At 47.9% G+C, this 22907-nt stretch overlaps 1 protein-coding gene across 1 annotated transcript; it reads right to left on the reverse strand.

Moving 5' to 3' along the window:
* Positions 1-4577: 4577 nt before the first annotated feature.
* PROK2 (prokineticin 2) lies at positions 4578-12898 on the reverse strand. Its single transcript, XM_029996354.2, is given in 4 exon segments — positions 4578-5522; positions 9000-9029; positions 9031-9126; positions 12791-12898. Coding segments are annotated over 4 exon segments (348 nt in total). The 5' UTR covers positions 12887-12898; the 3' UTR covers positions 4578-5396.
* Positions 12899-22907: the final 10009 nt, after the last annotated feature.

A 22907-nucleotide genomic window follows, 5' to 3' on the forward strand; every position in this document is an offset into this window, starting at 1 on the left:
AACGCCTGCAGGAAGTGACATGAGGGCACTCACACGTACAAGAGAAAAAGTAAATAAAGAAGGGTCAGCCCTACTCGCTTGGCTGGAACCAGGCTGTATTTTCAGTCTGCTTCTGAACTGCATTACAGCCTTGGGATTTACAAAGCCACGTTACATTTAAAACCAGATTTAATCCTTTCCACATGTTGCGATGCTGTGGCAGAGGCACAGCGCTGGGATTTGGGAGGCCGGGGTGGGATTCCCAGCCCGAGAAGAGATACGCTGCCCATGCGGTGCCATGAGGAGCCCCACGGGAGTCCCGGCGCTCACGCCTGCGGGGCGCTGGCAGGGATGCAGCTACAGCCCATCCTTCCCATGCCGCCTGCTGGGACACAGCACAGGACGGTTATGCATCCCAGGACAGCTGAGGCTGCAGTGGTGTGGGTACACGCCACGTACAGCGCAGACACGTGCTTTGTCTGGTCTGTGAGATTCGTAACTTTCTGGGAACAGCGACTTGCCTGTAACACGCTGATATCTGGTGCCATGGTACAAAGGAGCATCGATCTGGGATGCTCTGGGCACTCCTGGCACACAATTAACATGTACCCAGTTTCTCAGGCAAACTGGGGTTTGCAGATAAGGCTTTTTGTCATTTTTACATTGTGCAGGCATTCATTCCCCCCCCCCCCCGTACTACGCTGTCTTACACTCAGACCTTTGGGAAACCCCTGCCATGGGGGTGTTTACAGGTCTGCTATATGGTTATATCGCTCATCCCTCCTTTCCTGCACACCTTGCTGTTACCCTGCGCTGTACTTCTTGCCATGAAACATGCTGCCATCCACCCTCCCTTCAGCGCGGCAGGCTTACTCGGCTTCAGCCCTTCACACTCAGCCTTTCCCAGCCCTGACGACCGGGCAGAGCGGCTCAAAGGCTCCACCGTCCTCCGAGGCAGCTGGATGATACGGGGGAATCTGCCCTGCCAAATCATTGAGATGTATCCTACTGCACTGGGCTGGTCTGCCCACACTCAAGCCTCTCCTTGAGAAATGATAGGTGATTTGCTGTATGTTTGATGTGCATTAAACTCATCTCCGTTCCTGTGCTCAGAATTATTGATTAGTCTAACAGCTGTACCCCCGCTGGTTTGGCATTTCATATCTATGTAATAAAGAAAGGCGCATTGATTTTGCTATTATCAAAATCCTCTTGTATTTGCACAGTCTTTTCTCTTCCTGCAATTTTCTAATTCCTTCTGGAAAACATGTTACACATTGTCAAGATCAAATTCCTGAGACATCTTGTTTAAATCAAGGGATTCTCAGCACCTTCTGTTTCTTTTGAATATCCATCTGTGCAGTAATAACAAATCCAGAGCTACTGGGGCAGGGGGAAGGCATCAGCGAGGACCTCGCCTGTGGTCATACTCACAAATTAACAAAATATCCCTTGACAAGGTATGCTATAAAATCTCCTAACTCACTACAGTTACAGGATAAGAAAAAGTCTGTAGGTTCCAGCTCACCTGCAAAGGAACAAAACCCACCTTAATGCTGATTTTTACTTCAGAGTGACCCATGTCCTGCTGCTCCAGCCCCTTTTCTCAACCACCAAGCTAAACTTCAACCTTGTGTTAAGCAGCCTCACATTAGCTACTTAGGGTGACCTGTCTCCTAGGCAAGCACCCATGCATATCTGAGTCCTACTTACCACACAACCAGGAGAATTTATGTTGTTTCACCCCCTCATTCAAAGACTTTGTAACTTTTTTTTTTTTTTTTTTTTAAAGTGACCAAATTTCCCAGGGGGGAATTGTGGGCAGGAGGATGTAGATGAGGCTGAATTTCAGCTGGGTTTTCTCCAGCTCAGCAGCAGAGCTTTCCCTCCAGCTCCCTCAGGCTTACAGGTGCGTGCTTGCTCAGCCAGCTGTGCACCCGCAAACCTGAAACACCTTGCTTCACCTTTCCTAATAAGCATGTAATCAAATTAAGGCAGCAACTCATTATATGTGGTGGTATCCTTTCCCAAAATGGCTCTCTATTAACCCAATATCTGGTAATAAACACAGAAACTCCTACAGGTTTGTGTGATATCATCATTATTCTATAGCATATCTGCAACATAAATATTAATATAATATTAAAAATTAATGCACACATTTCTATTAATAATTAATAATATTACTCCAATATTAATAAAATTAAACCAAACGTTGGCACAGATCTCCTAAGTGAAGTGAATAAAGGAAAGTGTTTAAACAAGGCTCTCTCCTAACAAGCTACACGTACGAATGAGACTTCTCCCTTTCAGAGAGGTGTTTCCAGGGCTGCACGGGTTTTGTTCTCTTTCCTTGTCTGATTTCTCCTGCAAGGGCCTGCCCCCTTCTCTTCTTCCCAGGCAGGCGAGGAAGCTGTTCCTGACCTGGGATTATTGCCAGGGCGATGCTGAGGCAAACCGAGCAGCACAGGGGGCTGCAGAAAACCTTTCACGGCAGAGCCGGCTCAAGGCTGGCCACCTTTTCCATCATTCATATTGAGTCCAGTTTGCTGTGCCCCTCAAGTCAAAAGCTGGCTCAAGGGAAAAGCAGAGGGGCAGGCATGGTCATTTGCATTTCAAATACTTCTTGTGGTCACTAGTTTATCTATTATCACTGTAAAGCAAAGGGCTTTCCCCCCCCCCCCCTTCCACTGCAGAAAGAAATTAAAGGCACTTTGCAGGTGTGCTTGGGTTAGGAAATCTCCCCCAGGACAAGAGAAAAGATAATTGATTAGGACTGAGTTTAGGAAAGAATTGGGATGCAAAAGCTTAATCTTCCTCCCAAAATGATCTCTCAGATCAACTAACCTTCATTGGGAGTGTCAATTAATGAGAATCAAATTAGTAGAAGGGGAATCATCATAATGATTGCCAAGTGAATATAGTGGGGATGTAGGACAGTGAGGTTTTGCCTTTAGCTCTTCTATGCCAGCAGCCACGCTCGCGCGGCGGGCAGACCGGCTGCGGCAGGGAAGGTGCGGAGAAGTCCCTTGGAGGCAAGTGCAGGATAATGTCTCTCTCAAAGCAGCACCTTCCTAATGCCCTGTCCAGGAGCATCTGCAGGACACGAGTACTTTGACCTCCTATGGATGGTGTGAACTTTGATCTCGTGTAATTGGGGCTGTTCTCATTACCCAGATAAATGCCTAATCCCACAAGTTAATTGGCACAAATTACAACTACAAAGCTGCTCTGCTTTTGCCTGATAAACTCTCCTAGGAGTTCAGCATGGCAGGTCTAAGGCAGTCATCAGATATAATTGTCCACTCATTTACAATGATAGAAACCAGGATTATTACCTTCAGTGGAGTCACTGGTGATTTATGCCAGTGGGAGATGAGAAGCAGGGCTGGCGTTTCCTGCTATGGTTCATTCTTTCGAGCACCAAGAAAATGTGCTTTGGTAAAAATGAATGGAGCAAGAGATGGGACACATACACACTTGGGCTGCTTCTATTTTCCTTCTTGATTCTCCCTTTGAGTGTAAGTTGAAGTCCATGGTATTAAGCTAATTTTATACTGATAGACATGGACAGAAAAGCAAAAAAGACAGAAAAGTCTTTAAATCCAGGTTATCGGAATTTCTGCAGTGCTCACATGTCACTGCATTAGCATGGGAATGAGCTGGTCTTTCACCAGCACAATTCAGCCCCTTGGGTTAGCGATGAGCCCCTCTAAGACTTCAGATCTAATACAGGTACTTTGTACCTGATTACATTAATGCAAACCACATATAAAATTACCATTTGGTGGCACCTCAGACTTCTTTTTTTTTTTTTTTTTTTTTTCTACAGGACCTGAGTCTGTTGCCACTTGCACAGCTGCTGTACCGCCACCGCAAAGGGTGAAGCAAAATATATAGAGCCCTGGGGTTGGGCTGTCTTGAGCCAGGAAGATGCAATCCTATCTCTCAAGACATTTTTTTTTTCCTAACCTGTGCAGGATCCACAAGGATCTGGCAAAATAACAAGTCCAGTTGTTCCTTTCTGTCTCCTCAGGGAGGCTGTGGAGCCCAGCGAAAGGTACCTGGTAAACTCACTGGGATGTTTCTCATCTTCTCTAAGTAATACAGGTGTTTGGCTTAATACAAGCATGCTAACTTTTCTCCCCCACTTCCCCATCGTCATCAGCAGCAAAGCACTGATTGTTGAAAGATGAATGACTTCACTTTTCCAGTTCCAGCATATGTTTGCATGTCTGAGAGCAAGAAATGTGTGAAACTCACACAAACTATTGGAATTCCAGCTCCAGGGATGACAAGTAAATATGAAGTTGCACAGCATTTCATAGAAAATCCACAAATTTGAAGTTCGCTGGGCTAAAGTTGATTCTTTGAGGCACGTGCCAAGAAAAACCTCTTGTATTAGCTACACCAAGATTCCTCCATCGTCTAAGACTGCAGCTTGGTTGAGGAGTTCATGCCTTGTAAACTGCTGAGTTTCCCTAAAAGCAGCCAGAGGCATATAATCTTTTGCTAAGCTATCCGTAAGCAGCTCTGCTAGCTTGGGTGAATCGAGTGTGTGATAGCAGATTACACTGAATAAAAATGGAAAACCACAATGACAAAATAATGTTATAATATTAAAATAAATCAAATCATATACTGCCATTATTCTGATACAGAATTTTTACACAGCAAATTTGATACATATACAAGAAGTCAGGCAGCCCATTACAATAAACTTCAGGGTTCCTTTTTTAATATAAACTACATCTTAATACATAGTTTGAGATGATCAGGTAGTTTTACACCAACTCAAGTAACAACTTCTTCTCATCTTAGAATACTAAAATAACAAAATCTTTTAATGCTTTGAATATTGAAATGCTTTGGTTCCACCCACCACTTTTAAAAAGTGTAAAAACTACATCTATTGGTTAAACTTTTACCCTAGAGATGCGCCTAACTTACAAATACAGTTATATTAATAAAGATACGAAATGTAATGTAAATACAGGTTTTTAGCAATTGTCATATGCTTGACACTATGCAGTTATTCAACTCTCAGTTCGATTCAGGCATTCCAAAATGTAAAAACGTGGCCAAAATTTTCCAAAACTGACAATCTTGGATGTTTTCATTCTGGGGTTAAGCTGGAACCATGAAGACCATGAGATGGTTCAGAAAGCATTAAGCTCCTGCCCTCAGAAAGCAATATTGCTTTAGCAGATGTCCTTTTGCTCAACCCAAAATGAAAGCATCCGCCACCGCGAGTCCTGAAAACCTTGGCCACTACAACACAGTATCTCATCTTCAGTTTTAATGTTGGTGAGGCAGGAAAGTATGGTAAAGGGTTTCCCCTGGCAAGTACCTTGTTCATCACAATAACAAGAAAAAGAATACATCGAGTGGCTCTTTCTAGCGCAGAATAGCTCCTGCTAAAAAAAGACATCTTCTTTTCTGAAGTCCGGTAAACATTTGAATTTGCTGGGAGAAGTCCGTACGCAGGCCAGGCTGGGGAGACACGGGCAGGTGTGGTGCATCCGCCGTCCGGAGAAGGGAACCTGGGGACAAGGAGCACGGACATCAGGGACAGGGAGCACAGCAGCCGTGGTGCTCGGGGGGCGGGTGGATTCGGATCAATAGTGGGGATACGGGGATAACTCCCCCCACCGCAGTTAGATCCCCACGAGCTGCAGCACGGGGGCTGGAGAGCAGATGGCAAAGCCAACCCCATCGCATTTCCCGGTCAAGCCACAGTTAAGAGCGAAATATAGCAGTCCGTGTCGCTGTGTAAATCTACATCTGTGACGCATGTTCTCCATTTACTCCCATTTCATAAAGGAGTTTGTTGTGAAACTACACTGGCCTTTAGCATCACGTTTTGCGGTGTTTACTGTGCAGGGGTTTCTGCCTGCCGCGATTCCTGCCTGCCGCGATTCCTGCGTTGTCATACGGCACACAGCAGCCTGTCAGCCGCGTAGCAGGACCCGGGAACCGCAGGATCCCGTAGTAATTCAGGCTGGAAGGGACCTCAGGAGGTCATCTCGCCCGACCTCCCGTGGAGCAGGATCCTTTCCACCACAAGGCAGAGGTTTCTGAATTCATTCCACCCTCCTCCAGCCACGCCGTGTTGCAGGGAGCACACATACGGACTGCATTACCCAAATTTAATTGTGCCACGACGTGCATACGTGCTGACACTCATTAACAACTTGATCACGAGCTCTGTCTTTTACAGGAGCTGTGCCTCTGCCAGCACATGAGCCGAGCCCAGCAGGACAGCCTGCTGGAACACCATGGCCGGGAGCTGCGGTGCTGCTGGCCGGCAGCACGCACTGAGCATCCGTCGGGATGCGGCGAGGGAAGCGCAGAGGTATAAAGCCACTGCTGCAAGCCAGGCAGGCAGCCCTAATTCCCTCACTTCCAGATTTCTGGGTGTTTTGAGCCTGCGATTTTAATATTCCAGGATTGTTTTGTGTCGGTGTGCAAATTTTCTCTTTAAGAAAGTCCAAGGGAGAAAATCCCACATGTTCCCCCTGCATCACACCAAGGACCTGCCCGACTCCAGTGACACCCCATCAGGTACAGGGGGGCGAGCGGGGGGCTCACATCGCCTGCAGTGCCCTGGGCCAGCACCAGCCCCCTGCCCAGCACCGTCTGAAGAGCAGCCCCAGAGCGAGGGACGCCGTGGGCTTCCCCACGCCACCCACCACGGCCCCTCTGCCCCGGAGAGGCCACCGACCACGGGTGCTGGGGACTCCCCATGGGAATCACACTTCTTGGGTGCCCACGCACAGCGCTGCAGAAAAAAATAAAATCTGAGCTCCTCAGGCTGGTAAGGCTGACTCAGAGGTACCTCTCAGCCCTCCGACAGCTCAAGTGATTTATTCCAAACGCTACATTCGCTGCAAGGAAACGTTCCTTTCAGCGGGACTCCCACGCTGAAGACGTGGCTTAATAACGCACCCGTTTGGGGACAGGCAGCGGGTGACAGCTCTGCAGGACGGGCGCTTTGCCGGGGCGTGCAGCTTCTGCCTGCGCAGGCAGAGCCTACGTACCCGCAGCCGGTGCCGGCATCGCCGGCTGAGCCGGTGCACGCGTTGCCACGCCGTGTGCCCAGCACCGGGATTTAATGAGCACGAGGCAATGGGAGTTTGTGGGTGAAAAGAAAACGAGGGACCTGCCGGGGGAGACGCGGGGGTTACGTGCGAGGTGCAGAGCGGCAGCAAAGCCACCCCTGTGCTGCCAGCTCTGTCTGCTGACCTGCCAAATCTCACCTGCCAAATCTCACCTGCCTGCCCCTGCCTGCAAACCCTGCCTCGGCAATGCCAACCGAGATTGGTAACGGCATCAAGCCAACGCCATCTAGTTGCTGAGAAGGAAACTAGAAGGTGGAAATCCAACTGCCCAGCCATCATCGCCAGGGTATCTCCAGGCTCCTCTGGAGGTGCCCAAGGCGGTGGCACGGCCATGGTGGTGCCTGCTTTGTACCCGACCTGCAGGCAAAGGAAAGGTTTTGGTGCTCAGGGCGACTGGTCTCCCAGCTGCCCCCTACCCAAATATTGAGGGGAGAAGAACCGTTGAGCAAACTCTCCATCCTTAAAAATACCTAATCTCACATACTACAGTAAATCAATTTGCTTTGTGTTTGTCATGAGGAGCAGCGGGGTGAGGAATCTAAATCTAAAATTAACCTCATAAAGCTTATAAACATCAGTGACTATGACTGTAAGTCTGGGGTGGACAGGCATCTTCTCTCATTGTATTTATGCAGGCAATTAGCTTAAAATATATCAGACAGTATAAATTATTGCCCAATAGCAATAAGCTCGTAAAAAAAAAAAAACCCTGGAAGACAATTTCTCTTATCCTGAGACTCCTGTTAATGTAAAGAGCCCTTACAAGAAAACCCTGCTACATTACATAGTAAAAATGAGAATTTGGTCCCCAATATCACAACAGAAGATTTAAAAAAATTTAACTGTAATAGAACAGAGCCTTGAACTTCCTAAAACTGAGAAAATAAACCATAGATACTGAGCTGAGAAGCCAGGCATTGGATGAGGCAGTGAGAGAGGCAGCTAACTAGCTGCACATTTATAATCTAAGTTTATTGCCTTGATATCTTTCACATGTGATGACTCTTGGGCCATACTCTTCCCTGAGGATAGCTCTGAAGACCACCAAGTTCTCAAGCTCCTTAGTAACATCCCATTCAGTCTTTTGTATTACTTATAAATAAGCAGCCTTTTTCATACTACATATATGTGGTTTATAATATACATATAATTATGTGGCTTTAAATAAATGTATTTGTTAATATCATTATATTAATAACAGTGTGTCATATAATAAGGTACCAATATGTAACTAGTATCATATATATGTGTGTGTATAGATGTATACACACATGTATATTTGAAATTAATAGGTAGAATAGAAGCAAAGAGAGCCCGTGGTGATTTTTCTCAAGTACAAGTGTGTGTCAACGCCTTCTCAATGGCTTTTGAAGGCACCAGCGGCTCCCAGCCTCTGGAGCACATCAGGACATTGCTGTTTGACGGCAGGGACCGTGCTGCAGTGATGCACCAGGTGTCCCGACACCAGCTGGTGACATTTTATGCTTGTGATGGGATCTTGTCCAGTTCCACCGAGGTCGGTGCCATTTGCTATGCTCCTGCTCACACACGTAGGCATTGGCAGGGCTGGGCTGGGGAACTGCTAGAGCTGTTTCAGATCATGTAATGATGCAAAACAGCAACAACAAACTAATAAGAAAACAATCTGGAAATTCTGTAGTACTTTCATCCTCGGATTCCCTTCAGCATAATTCTGACAGTAATGTATTTCCTTACGTAGGTACCTGCAGTGCTATTTCCATACAAATGCAAATAGCTGGGTATCATAACGCACGGGACGTTTCCCCGCCTTTTCACCACGTATAGTTTTTATGCAATGTGACGTACAGTGCAGTATATTCCTGTTTCTTTGTGCCCTGCCAGCTCCGGTCCCACAGCCCCCCCCGGTGACACACTCACTCGGTGACTCAAAGGATGGCACTCCTCTCCCCAAATTTCCCATCGGCGTGCACATTCGCAGGCTGCGGATCCAGAGGCTAACCGCACAGCACATCCCTCCTCCGCACTGCTGGTCTCGGTCGCAGGCCTGGAGTTCAATACAGCATTAGGCAAATAAAATTAATAATAAATGTGCTCCAGAAATAGGGCAGATCAGGTGCTCAAGAGCTGCCTCTGGCACCCCGCAAGTTATGATAGCTCGTTAAGGCTGAATAAGAGGGTTTAAGGCCGATTCGCAATACTCGTATCTCCCATGGATCTGAACGTACAGGCTCCTGGCACGTTTCAGAGTTGAGCCCGGGATGTTTAAAGCCATGACCACATACAGAGCTGCTCAGGGCCAAATCCAGGACAGACAGTGATTTACAGTCCCAACTTCTGAGCACTGATGGACCGTGGCACGTCCCATTCTGCCTTCCCAGATCGGAGCCTGGGTGAGCTCAGGCAGCTGCAAGGACCAAGCGCACCAAACAGTCAGGAATCTTGTCTTATGGAGTAGCTAAGATAGGAAATTTTCCATTAATTTAAAGACTTTTAAGTGACTATTCCTTCTAATTTCTTATGATAATATCTTATGGTTGAATGCCTTTGCAAATGCAAGACTGCATGATAGTTTTATTAGAGAAGTCCAAGTGGAAGTAGCTAAAATAGAAGTTTAAATATGGATTCTGTGGTTCTTATCTAGAATTACATGTAACTAAAAGAGGTCTTAAACGTGTAATAGAAAAACCTTTGCATAAGTGTCCACATCCCAGAAAATGCTACTGTGGTAGCATTCCCCCTGCAAGGCAGGGGGGAAATATTTCAGCCACTTACCCAATACAGCTTAGATAAGCACAAACCAAAATGCAAACTACTGGGTATGTTTTAAAAAACCCAAAAACCATGAAGAGCAGTGGACATGTTAGGGTTTGGAAACAGGTTACTGCACATCTTTCGCCTATTTTTTAACCAAAAGTTTGTCAGACTTTTTATTATATGAATTTAATGCAAAAACCCAGTCTCCTTTCTCCAGTGAGAAATGCCATTAGTTAAAGGTTCTAATTACACCCAAAAGGTAAGCTTAATTAACTCACTACACTCTTAATGTCTGACAGGAGGAGTGACAGACCAAAGGCACTGGTCAGCAGTACATCAACAGGCAACTTGTAAAAATGCACGTAAAAGATGATAACGGCTCTGGGGAAGACTGCGTATCAGAACAAACATTCGCTTGAGGAAAAAAAACCTTACAGCTCTTACCTCGGGATTTACATGATAAATGCCATTAGACTGTACTCTACTGGGTAAATATTCTAGTTCAACCAGCAGAAGCCTGATCAAAATACGTATTTACAGATCAGCCAGTAATTTAGGAAAAAGCTGTTGCATTAGGGTCAAGCCATTAAATAGTGTGCATAACCCAAACAGCTAGCACTCCTCCTAAACACACATTTTGCTAAGCAGACAGCTCTATGCTACAGGTGAGCCCAGTCACACAGAGTATTTACTTGCAAGACTAATACGACCATAAAATGACCACTACAGCCTGCCAAGTAGATAATGTTTATTTCCTAACCTCTCTCTCCCTCTCAAAAAAAAGCACTCTAATGGTCTAATTTTGCTGTAGTCACAAAAAACCTGCAGGTCCAGTGATTTTGGCCGCCCCTGGCACACCAGTGTCCACTGCTCAGCTGAAGTCACAGGCTCTGCTATTCCTCACCAGTCACCTCCTGACTCCCTTTTTTTCCCTCAGTTGTATATCTCAAAGCCCATCCATCTCCGTGGGACTGGTCCTGGTTATGTCCTGGCAAGCAAGGGTATCTAAAACACCGTGCTGAAAAATTTAGTTTTAAAACTCACACACACATGTATACATCTGGCAGAACTTCTAAGGCTTCCTTTCCAAAAATGTATGACAAGTTTTGAAAATATTCAACCCAAATGCTCCTGCCCACACCTTATCTGCAATGTGTAATTCGTGCCGCTACTCCTAACCTTCACAGGACACAACATGAAGGACATTCCTCTTCAGCACCCCATTTAAACACAGGTTTGTGGAAAATTCAGCTCAAGGAAAAAGTCCCAGGTGAAATGCCAGCTCCAAAGACAACTGAAGTCAGCACATGAACCACCACTGAACCACCACTGAATTGAGGAAGGTTTGAAACAAGTCCTTAAATTGCAAAGGAAAAGCACCTTTCAGGCTCAGAGGATGGGAACAGGAACACCTACGTCAGCTCTCATCTGAGATTTGCCCATTCATCAGAAGCCAAAAATGCATCAAAGTGCTTTAAGCAGAAATGCACTGCAGTAGTTAATAAAGTAACATTTCCTAGTTCTAATCTATTTTTACTTTTTGAATCTGCTTTATCCTTGATCTATTATTCAGTGCTTCACCATTACTTTATTTAATGGATTAATTATGCTTTAAAGGTGTAGCCACAACTCTAATAACAGACTTATATAAACTGGTCCTCCATTGCTGGAAACATTTCTACTTAAAAGGAACTTGAAATTCTCAAATATTAAAAAATTTCTTCACACTCTTTGCTCTGAAAATTAATCAGTCCTGATCTGACATCCAGAGAAATGCCTACGAGCTGTTTCACGGACTTCAGTGAAGTCCAGACAGGGAGCCTGGACAGCCACGGAGTAATCTGCTGCTGCTACAACTTCTGATGGTTACAAAAGACGTGTAAGCTCTCGAAGGAATGCAAGCGCTGAGTTATTAATCCAAAGCAAACACTAAAAAAAAAAAAAATCATTTTACTTAAGAGTGATGCAATGCTTTGGGTTAAATAACGACTTTGGGAAAAAAAAATTTTCACAACCAAAGTAAATCTTAAGCCTAAAAACAACAACAACAATAACAGAGGACTCATTTGCAATGGGTGACTATTGAGGAAAAAAAGCAGCAGAGTCATACTCAAAAAAAAAAAAAGGGAAAAAAGAAAAAGGCAGTTTTTTTCGATGATTGCAATACCGGTGCCTGCCCTGTAAGCGGTAGGACTGGAGGAGCTGGAGGGACTCGGGGTGCAGAAGCGGGCAGAGCGGTGCCCGGAGCCGGGTCCCCCCGGGGCAGGTTTGGGGGCAGCCCGGGGCTGGGAGGGGGACCCGGGACGGGACGGGACGGGACGGCAGCCTCCAGCCCTGGAGAAGCAGCTGGAGTCTCTGCACACTCACGGACCAGGCTGAAGATACCCCCCCCGCCGAGTCCAGGCATCCCTCACCCAACGGGACAGACCCCACACCGTGGCATCCCTCACCCCAGAGCCCCGCAAGTCCTGGCATCACCCACCGCAGAGACACCCCCAGCTCCGCGCACCCCTCACCCCAGAGACCCCCCCCCCCCCCCCCCCCCCCCCAAGCCCCGGCATCGCTCATCCCCTGGCCCAGCCCTCCCTTCCCCGTCCTGCTTATCACTTCTCCCCCCGACACCCCCAACTCCAGACATCCCTCACCCCTCCGCGAGTCCCCTCTGTCCTAGCATCACTCACCCCCGCCAGACCCCCGAGAGACCCCCCCCCCCCCCCCGCCCCGGCACCCCTCACCCCAGAGAGATCTCCCCCACACCCAGCCACCACTTAGCCCGAGCAGCCCCCCCACGTCCCGCTATCACCCACGGCAGACAGACCCCCACGTCCTATATCCCCCCCCCCCACACCTCCTCCAGCCCTCCACCGCAGCCGGCGCAGCTCTTCCCCCCCCCCCCCCGCGACCCCCCAGCTGCCGGTGCCGGGTCCCGTCGGTGCCGTCCGGCGGGCGCTCACCCCGGTGATGACTGCGCCGTGCCCCGCGGCCGCCACCACCACCAGCAGCAGCAACACCACCGGCAACGACGGCGGAACGCCGCGCAAGCTCCGCATGCTGCCGTCCCGCGGCCGCGCTCCCTAAACGCTCCCCCCGCGGGCGCGGCGCAGCGGAGCCCGGGCGCGGCGGCCGCCCCTGCCGTTATAAAGCCGGGGGCTGCCGGCGGCGGCAGCGTGAGTCACCCCCCCCCGCCGCCCTGGCACGGCCGCGGACCGCGCAGCCCACCGCGCCCAGGTGCGCGGCCGCGGGACGGGACGAGACTCTGCGGGTTTTTGGGGTTTTTTTTTGGGGGGGGGGCGGTGGATGGCTGGGGGGGGGCAGTTCAAGGAGACGTCCCAGGGCTGGTTGGGGGGGGGGGGGGGGGGGGTCCCCGAGAATGTAGCGGCATCCCACAGCAGGTCTGGGGGTGGGGGGGGGGTGACAGCCCACAGCAGGTCTGGGGGGGACGTCCCTCAGGATGTTGGGGACGTTCCTCAGCAGGTCTAGAGGGTGATCCCAGGGCTGGCAGGGGGACATCCCGCAGCAGTTTGGGGACATCCCACAGCAGGTCCAGAGGGATCCCCCAGCAGGTTTAGAGCACATCCCGCAGTGGAGCGGAGGCAGCCCACGGCCACCGGAGCCAGCCTGGAGGCCTGTCTCGACTCCAGTGCCCATGTCCCCTCTGCTCGTGCTCCTCAAGCTCCCCGGCCTGCAGCAGATCCAGCAGTTCTCCTGCCAGCCCCAGTCCCGATGTTCCCCCTGTTCCCCGCTGTGAACAGGAACCACCTGCAGCCCCCAACCCAGCCTCTGTGGGCATGTGTGCTGTGGGCATGGCCGTGGAGGGGGGGACACACACAAGCTGCACCTCACCTTGTCTGGGGCAGAGGAGCATCAAAGCAAATTTACCCCACAGACCCTGTAAGGATTGAATCAATCCCGGTTCCTCCTCACTGCACCTGGCCCAAGAGGTGCCAACGCTGAATAAAAAAGTAATGCATGTGTACTTCTTCACCTTACTCCTTTGTGGACCTGACTGAGCATCAGGGCGCTCTGGAGCCCCAAAGCCCTTTGAACTCCTGTTCTCCTGCTCCCCCTCCTGCCTGCGCCTCTCCCCCCTGCCGCAGGCAGCCCCTGCCTGAGCCCTCCCGGGTCCCGCAGCACCCAGGGACATAAGGAAGAAAACGGCGCTCTCCTTCCGCAGGGCTGGCTCCCACCCGAAGATCCTGCGGGAAGATGGTGGGAACGAGGGGTGAAGGGGAGGGGGAGCAGGGACCCCATTTCGGAGGCAGAGCACCACTAGCTTCTTCCAGCCCTAATGCCAGGCCAGGGTCTGATTTTTTCAGTCAGCTCCTCTTTCTAGATGTAAACCGCTTAAATTTAACACAAGCCAAGGTGGTGCTACCTTCGGGCACCTGTGTCCCCTGTGGAGCCAGGACATCAGAGCCCAGTGACCGTAAAACACAGGCAGAGTTTCCTTCCCTGACTTCCTCTCTCGCTGTTTTTCTTCTCTATTTTCCTTTCCACTTTTCCAGCTCTTCATACTTACTTCTTTTTACCTTTCCCCTCCTTCCTCACTCCCTTTTTGTCCCTTTTCCTGCCCCACTTCCATCTCTCCCGTCCCTCTGTGCTGCACCCCCCACCCTGCTGTGTCCCGTCCTCACACGTAGGTCCCTGTTTTCTCAGATTTTTCAAATTCTCTTTTTCCAAACAGGAAGGCTGAGCCTTTGCAGAGCCCACGTTTCCCCGAGTCCTCAAACAGTCTCATTCTTCAGCTGAGGCGAGTTTAAGCGCAGCTGAAGGGGAGCGTATAACGCACCGAGTGTCTCGGCACGCTCCCGCTTGGTCCAGTCCCCGTCAGGAGCTGTCGAATCGATTCGTTAGCGGCATCCCCTGGGGGGGTCAGTCTGTCTGGAGGTGTTTTCATTACAAACATGGCCTTTTTGGGTGCTTATGGCTATTTTGTAAAAGTGCACTCAAGACAAATACAGGCTGAGTAAATAGAGACTTACTCCAATGATGCTTTAAAGCAAATTGGGATAAGCCAATTTTGACGTGAAAGTATTAAAAATAACTGGAACAGATCCTTAGCTGTTGTAAACCTGCATGGCTGGCCTGAACCGTCTAAACCAGATGAAGGGATTAGCTTGTTTTCATTTTTCTTTGTATCCGAGAAACTAAAAATGAATATAAAAGATGAATGATTATTTTCACAATCCCCAGGTGCCCAGAACTTTAAAAGACAAATTATCATTTTTAGCTCTAAACCTCTTGATCCTTCAAACCCACTACAGAATCGAGGAGAAATAAATAGCGGGAAGGGAAGAATTTTGTGCAGTTTTACGTAGACTCAGTCATTTCTTGTAAAAGCCATTTTGTATAAAAGGTATCATTTATGAAAGGTTGCCCATCATCAGCCTGGAAGGTCAGTGTTGTACATTAAGATGGGTATGCTGTAGATTTACCAACATCCACCCTAACGCCAATATTCTTACTACCAACTTGCACTACAACTGCTTTGCTATTAGAAGAGATCTTACACATTTATATGGCCTTTAGGTGACTACAAAATTGTAATGAAACATTAATTAAATCCAATTAAATGACTGCTCTTCTTAAAAAAAGTAAAAGTTGAGGAGGTGAATCTCTGAATTGCAGTGTCATTACCTCCTAGGTAACTGTTCAGCTACAAAAGTAGTGAAAATCCACAAAGTGGCTTAAATGTAAATCTTCATATTGCCCATCTCACAAATGCACCAGAATTTCAGCAGTTCTTTTACTTCTTTGCATCCACTTTGAAGGATAGCCTCATATCAGTTTTCTTAGTTTAAAAGGGTTTTTTGCATAGTTAGATTTTTACTGAACCAATTCATTCTGAAACATGCAACATTTCTCATAGTATTTCTTTCTGTCCTTGCTGGCACAATACCAAAACCACCCTGGAGTGCACCTGGGGACACGAGGGACAGCCCGGTGTATAACCCACCCTACTGCAGAAGCAGCTCTCCAGCCTCTCTCTTACATTACCACAATTAACACAGATACCTTCCCCAATCCTCCATGCAGATACTTGTCCAACTGCCATCTGCGATTGCTATCCCAGTGTAAATGAATCAACCTCGTAAGAACTTTTTTCCTTGCATGTGAAAGCACCCAGCGGTAGGATCCGGTGTAGTCACCCTGTAGGCAAGGCTTCAGTGGAGCTGAAGTGGGTTAAGCTTCTCCCCATGAGGGAACCCAAGAAGTCCCATTTTCAGATCACCTTCACAAATCCACTAAGCATCTTCTTCTACCACAAAAACTCTAATGTCAGAATTAGGAAATATCACTCCAAATTACTCACAATACTTTAGATTTGACACAATATGTTAGCGATCATCCGAAAGTCCTCAGTTGCTTTAAGAACCTGGAGTGAAATACCAATTTTTACCTTTCAGCGTGGTTGGTAGCTCTCTCTGGTTCTCCTCAAAGCCTCAATTTTGCTGAAAGCTAACTGTTTATGAGTAGGCATTCAAATAATTATTTGGCCTATTCAAGTGATAATGCACTACAGAGTTTACAGATTTTTGACGACTAAGAACGTGAATGCATCAGCTATCTAAAAAGATAATTTCCTCACAAAAGAAATGAGAAAAAGCATGTAATGTGAGACAGGAGAATTATCTTTTTGTCCTAAAAACTCTCTTAATAGCAGTAGTATCTAATTTGTTTAATCTTTCACACTATGTATCCGACAACGGTCTGAATTCAGCAAAGTAGTGCAAGTTTGCTGACCCTCGTTCTGGAAGAATATACTTATCTATATCAGATGCTTATATAGATTTATATCTAGGTGTGGAAGTTCACCCAAGGTATGGAAGACCTCAAATCAGTTGGCTTTAGTGCCTGGAATAACCTGAACACACAGCTCATGCAAGAATAGCTGAATTTCTAAGCTGTAACCTGGGTTGGGATGCCATCCTGCTCTCACGCAACATTTCTGCTTTATGTCAATAATTAACGTTCAGTGAAGCAGAGGCTGGCCCAAATCATCCCCTTCACAGGAGACCAGCCCAAGACCCTTCCGGATCTTTCATCCTCTGTCTTGGGGATTGTACAGAAGGCAGAAGAGGCCCTTTCTGCTTGTATTGGCATTAATTTGGGTCCCCGGCATTTACCCAACTACCATTTACTTTTTTTAAGTTGCAAAGATTTTTGTAAATTACTTCTAAGTCTTCTGCTTCTCTCTCTCTCTGATGTGGCTGAAGTTGGCCAGTGCCTTCAGAAGTTACCAGCAGCGGGCTGGCTGAGAAACAGGGGCTTCGTACCTGCAACTCTCACCGAGACTGTAAAACCCAGCTGGGATCTGACGTGTAAACTGCTTAGCAAGTCTGGGCACCCACCAGTATGACTCTAGATCATACAGACAGCAGTTTGCGTAATTGTGTCACGTACAGAAAATGAAAGGCAATTTAGACTGTTACACGCAATTCTCGCACTCGCAGGTGCCTTCGGAGATGTCCACGAGGCTGCTGCTTGCGTGAACTTGTAGGCACTTCTGAGAGGTCGGCACGTATCTGCCCCGGGAGGGGACGCAGGCGAGGAGGCAGCGTGGAGAGCAGCAGCAGCAGCACGTCCACCCGCAGCCACGCTGCTGCCAGCTCTACAAGAAACAAGGAACCGCTTACCCTGAAGGGGTCACCTTGCCGTCCACAGTTCAGACTGAGCCACGACGGTCTTTATTCGTGGTTACGGCACCCCAGGCTCACGTCTGGCCTCTTCTGACATCAAATAAATTAATTGATTAAAAAAAAGTCTTAAGAGACGTGCAGATTTTAGGAATAGAAGAGGCACTGTAGTATGAATTCCTACTAAATCAAGCCACAAATTTCATTAGTGAATCCTAAATATAGAGAGATAAGTTACGTTTTAAACTAGCACATATCTCAAGAGAAATCAAGCATTGACTTAAACCAACGAAGAATTCACCACTTCCCTCAGCAAACTGCTCCAGCTCCTAAAACCTTGTTTCCTGTTTGAATTTCACTGATTTGGACCAGCAGATGATATTAGGCCCTCTAATATCAGGAATTTTCACCTTCTACATGTAACTATAAGCTGGGAACAAATTCCGCAACACCTGTTTATTAACATTGAGCCCTCTCACTCTCTTGCTACAAAGCAATATTTTTGTCATCATCAAATTATTCTGGTAGCTCATCTCCAAGCCCTTTCCAATAGATCAACAAACTCTATAAAGTTTCTGCCATGATTTCAGGAATATTCTCACCCCGTACGACTAGCCACATGGCTCTATTCTTAGTTATATATTCTTGCAGACCGAGTCAACTATCAGTGTATAAACAGAAACAGCCTTGTGAATACACTAATAAAAATCAAACAGGTTTGCAAAAAACTTCAGGGACAAAAAAGCGTCTTAAAGTGTTTCTATTTCTGAGGTCATGTAAGAATAGTTGTAATGAGCTGCTGTGTGTTCCTAGTGCTCCTTGTGTCTCATTACGCTGCTTTTCAGTGCTGCCGTTGTCATAGTAGTCCACGAAGAACCTTACGTAAGGAATAAGATGATAGTTCTGCAGTATGTTAAAAAAGAGCATTTAACAGATAAGTGCTAATGTTCTAGATCAGGGATTCTTACTCCCTTACTCTGCACTGGATCATGTAACCGCATGAATCATTCTGATTGCGAAGTACACGTTCTCCCATCAGCTCAGAGGAATTGAAGTGGAATATTACAAAGTCTACTCATGAAACAGTGACAGTGGTAGAACAAGAAAAAGCTGCAAACATACAAACAAAACTAACAATTTCTGCTCGCTCTTGAAAAATTACTCCTTTGACTTGTACGCAGATTTTACTTAGACTTCTACACATCTGTGTGACAGCGTTTGCAAAGTCCAGGGCAGCACAATTCGGAACGATTCAGCGGGAACTGCGGATTTATGCGATGGGCAGGGACTCAATGCCTTTCTGTAATTTTCAGATATGTCTTTAAAAAAATGTAGAACTTTTGCCAAGATGCAGTATTGGTTTGGGGAGTTAGCTGGACTTCAGGGAAACATTCTTTCAGCCTTTTTTCTTCCTACTGATTGCTTTTGGTAGGAAACATCTTTCATTTGCATGCCAAAATGGGTTAGTAGCTGCAAGCTGTGGGTAGGGGACTGCCTGGTGGAGCCACGCTCTCTCCCTGCCCACTTGAACCTACAGAGTAAGGTAGTTTGTCATTGAGATGGGACTTACTGGGCCATGGGGAAAGGAGCTGGAAATGCTTCCATAGCCATAGAAATGAACCAAATGCAAGAACTGCAGGCGGGTTGTTCAGGAGAGCATCGTTGTAGCCCTGCTCCCACCGCAGACAGGCAATTTATCACAGACCTCAATGGGAGCCGGCTAGACCAATGCCAAGCAGGTTTTGCAAGCCCGTATTTAATAAAAAAACGAGCCCACCCTTCCTCCTTGCCAGGGCCCTCACGGATCCCTCTGGTCCCTACCAGTTCTGCCTGTATCGTCAGCGGGTCCGTGCCTGCAACCCACTCTGGTGCCTGCCCGCCCCAGGCTGCGCTGCCAGCGCACAGCCCCTGCCTCCCGCACCTCCCCGGGCACCAACAAGTCTCCTCTGTGTCCCTCATCATGGAAACCAGCAGTAGCACTATGAATGCAGCTAATACCTGGCTTCCCACTATCTCCAAGGGGACGAAGAAGAGGTCACTTGTTCAGTTTTTATTTACTGTACTGTACTCGTGCCGCATGGCTTCCTCGGATTGCCTGCAGCAAACAGGCAGAAATTTTTTTCTCCTTAACACACAGTTTAGTTTCTGTTTTGATTTTGTCGCTTCGCTTTTCCAGTCCTTCGCTGGAACGTGGTGGTGGCTAGCGAGAGGATACAGGGCGGTTTGTGCTCCTGCCCTTATTAGCATATTAAGTCAGGAAAGAATTATCCTCGGAGGCAATACTCAGAAACAACAGTCCGTTGTTTGGTTTTTACATCCTGGGTGTTGCAAATTCCCAGACTCAGCTAGGAATTTCACCCCTAAAATCCCTTGTCCTACGCCTACATTCTGTCCCGCTGTCTTCATGAGGCACGTGATGGCTGTAGCTTTTCTCCTGTTAATTTGGGGTATTTATGGTAGGTCTCCGGTGTGTGGTGTGGGGTGTGTGTGATCTGCAGGGAGGGAAGTAGAGGCAATAGTGCCGCTGGGACCACATTTCGCTACATCCCGCTGGATGGGGTGTTCACCACTGCTAATGGGGGATTAACAGCTTCATGGCTCTCCAGCCTTCCCTGATGCTCTGAATGTCGGTCATCCAAGGCAGAAACAGGGAGGACACATACACAGAAAGATCTCATCCACTTTCCGATCTGTCTTGGCCTTCAGGTCCCCCATCTCTTGCTTTCTCTCCCACTTTTCTCGTTTCTGACTTTTTCTCTCAACCCTGTACTTTGTGCTGCTTCATCTTTCACCGCCACTGCCACGGAAAGGCAGGTGTTCCCAGCAGAGCACAGCTGAGGTGCCTCCAGGGCCTGGAATACCACTGAATTCCTTTTACTCCTTTTCATCTGTATGCAAGATTGCTCAGAAAGGTGAAAATTCCAGCAAAAAGGCATGGTAGCAAAAAACCATGCATTAAAACCCCTGTGCGGATGGCTGAAAAATGCTTCCCATCACCAGAGCCACCTCCAACATGGAAACTTCACTTAGTACTCTCTTAAGGATGAACTTAGAAAATTATAATGTCTCTCTAGCGACTTGCATTTCTGAGAATCCCAAAGCACTTAGTAAATCGCATTCTCCTGAATGACTTTAGCTGTGGCTGGGGTACAATCAGATCTGGGGTGACAACTGGCAACCATTTAACTTCACATGCCCACATTAAAGAACAACTCTGGACTAGAAAAGAAACAGAACCCCACTCCATGGCTTGGTGGTGGTGGTGGTTTGTTTTTGGTTTTGTTTTTTTTTTTTTTAGGATACAGAAAATAAAGTGCTAATGTGGAGCTTAGATCTACTTGGGCTGTTCTCAGGAAAAGCCATGGAGTCTTTAGCATCACCCAGAAGTCAGTATATCTCGGTTTTATCTTTTAGCCAAATACGGGGGACCCTGACAAACAGCAGTCACTAGGGTGAGTCCTGCACACGCAAGTGAGGGCTCTGCCTTGGGCTGCAGCCCTGCAAACACTTTAACTGCTGGCTCGGCTGGGTTAGTCTGACCGAGAGGTTCACGCAAAGCCCGGGGTCAGAACAGGAGGCGGCGAGCAGGGAAGCCCCGGCTGCGTCTGCAGCTCAACGCACCCGCCAAGCCCTGGCTTTCGAGGGAAGAGTGTGACTTACTGCATCACCTCCTAAAGACGAGCTACTACAAAGGACAAATTATCCACCTCGCCCTCCTACTCCCCGCTCTGTTCTTCTGCCAGCTCGCTTTTCAAGAGCCACTAGTGCAAAGGGCAGCTAATTATTCCAGGAATTCAAATTGGTTGCTTTTATGGTAAAGATCAAACAAAAACAAACCCCCGGCAATGCGGGCTGGTGTTGGCTGCCTGCCTCAGTGGCTAGCCGAGTGCTGGGAAGATGCGTTTCATCCTCCAAACAGCTCGTTATCTGGGTAGAAGTCACTAGACCACAGATGGGGAGGAACGGAGGGAGAGGAGGATGAGGATGGCATGAGGCTGAGGGAAAGGAAGGAGCAAAAAGGAGCATGGTTGGGGTGTGAGAGGCGAAAGGTGCGGCAGAGATTGTCTGTGCTTGGCCACGCAGCCTGGCAGCACTCTCGGCAGCAGCTCTGCCGTCTCAAAACCGCTTTACCGGTTGCTGCATATTGTCTTAATTCTGTCTCCTGGGTTGCCTTGGGGCATGGCATGGGGGTTTGGGCCGTGCACACCCGAGTGGGCTCATCTCTCCCCGCCACAGTCCTGCCTCGTTAGCCAACGTCCCCATGCTGAGGACGTGGACCTGCACCACCTATTTCGGTGCCCAGGTTCACACAGTGCATTTTCCCCTTCTACTGACTATGCCAAAACAGAAAAGCCAGCCCAGGGACACATGGCAATGACATTTTCCATTTCCCCAAAAGCCAGCGTCTCCTGTCCCTCCTGTGACCAGGGTCCCACAGAAGCAGCTTTGCCCGAGGGTGACACGGTTGTGGTGAACGGCTGAATAAGACCATAACGTTGTTTCTTGTTGCCTTGACAATACACTTGAGCTCAAGAGATCTATTTTAACCCTGTGCTGGGGTAATACGAGCTGATAAAACCCTGCTGGAAACAAGGCAAGCGACTAGACTCGCAAACCCAAGTTTTCACGCGTGTGGTAGGATCATTAGGATAAGGGGGCTTTTGGCCCCAGAGAGGGGCTGGCTCTTTGCCCGGGAAGAGTCTCCAGTCTTTCACTCTAAAGGCTGGATTTTCAAGTACTATATAGCAAATCCCTTCCCAGTACACCACTATATTTTGAAAATAGGGCTCGAAAATAACAAAAATAACCCCAAACGTTCGAAACGCTCATGTTCTTTAACAAGAGCCTCATGCAAAAAACTGCTGAGTCTGAAGATGACCTGCAACCAACTTCCACGGGCTTCAGGGCTGTATAACCAGCAGGTTGTTGCTTACAGAGAGCTATAATTCATATTTTGCAGAGTGCCGTTTCTTTTACACCGCTATTAATTCCAATCATGGTACATCTAATTTAGGAATTCCTCCGTGACCAATACATTTCAGTGCCATGACAGCAGCGTGCAGCAGCGAGAAACCAGTTAAACGTGGTTTCCTAAGCTCAGTCCTTTACTTGCTCTCTGGGGAACAGCACTGTTTCCTAAAGCCACTCCTCCCTTGATCACTCCATGTAGTGCCTCCACGAATAAATCAGAAATGGGCTTTCTTATGGCCATCATTGGCCAGCCAGGATTGTCCTCCAGTGCTGGAGGTTGAAGAGTCCTGTTTCTGAGAAGCATTGAGACATCTGCTCGAGGTCCCTCAACGCACGGTTGCCTGAACAACTGACTGTCTTCAGACCTGTCGGATGCATTGAGAGCGGAACAGGCAGGTACTGCTCCAGCTCTTTCTAAATCCAACTCTTTCTAAACCCGGTTACTCAACTTCCTGCGGCAAGG

Source organism: Aquila chrysaetos, chromosome 20 (assembly GCF_900496995.4).
Source record: "Aquila chrysaetos chrysaetos chromosome 20, bAquChr1.4, whole genome shotgun sequence".
NCBI lineage: Eukaryota > Metazoa > Chordata > Aves > Accipitriformes > Accipitridae > Aquila > Aquila chrysaetos.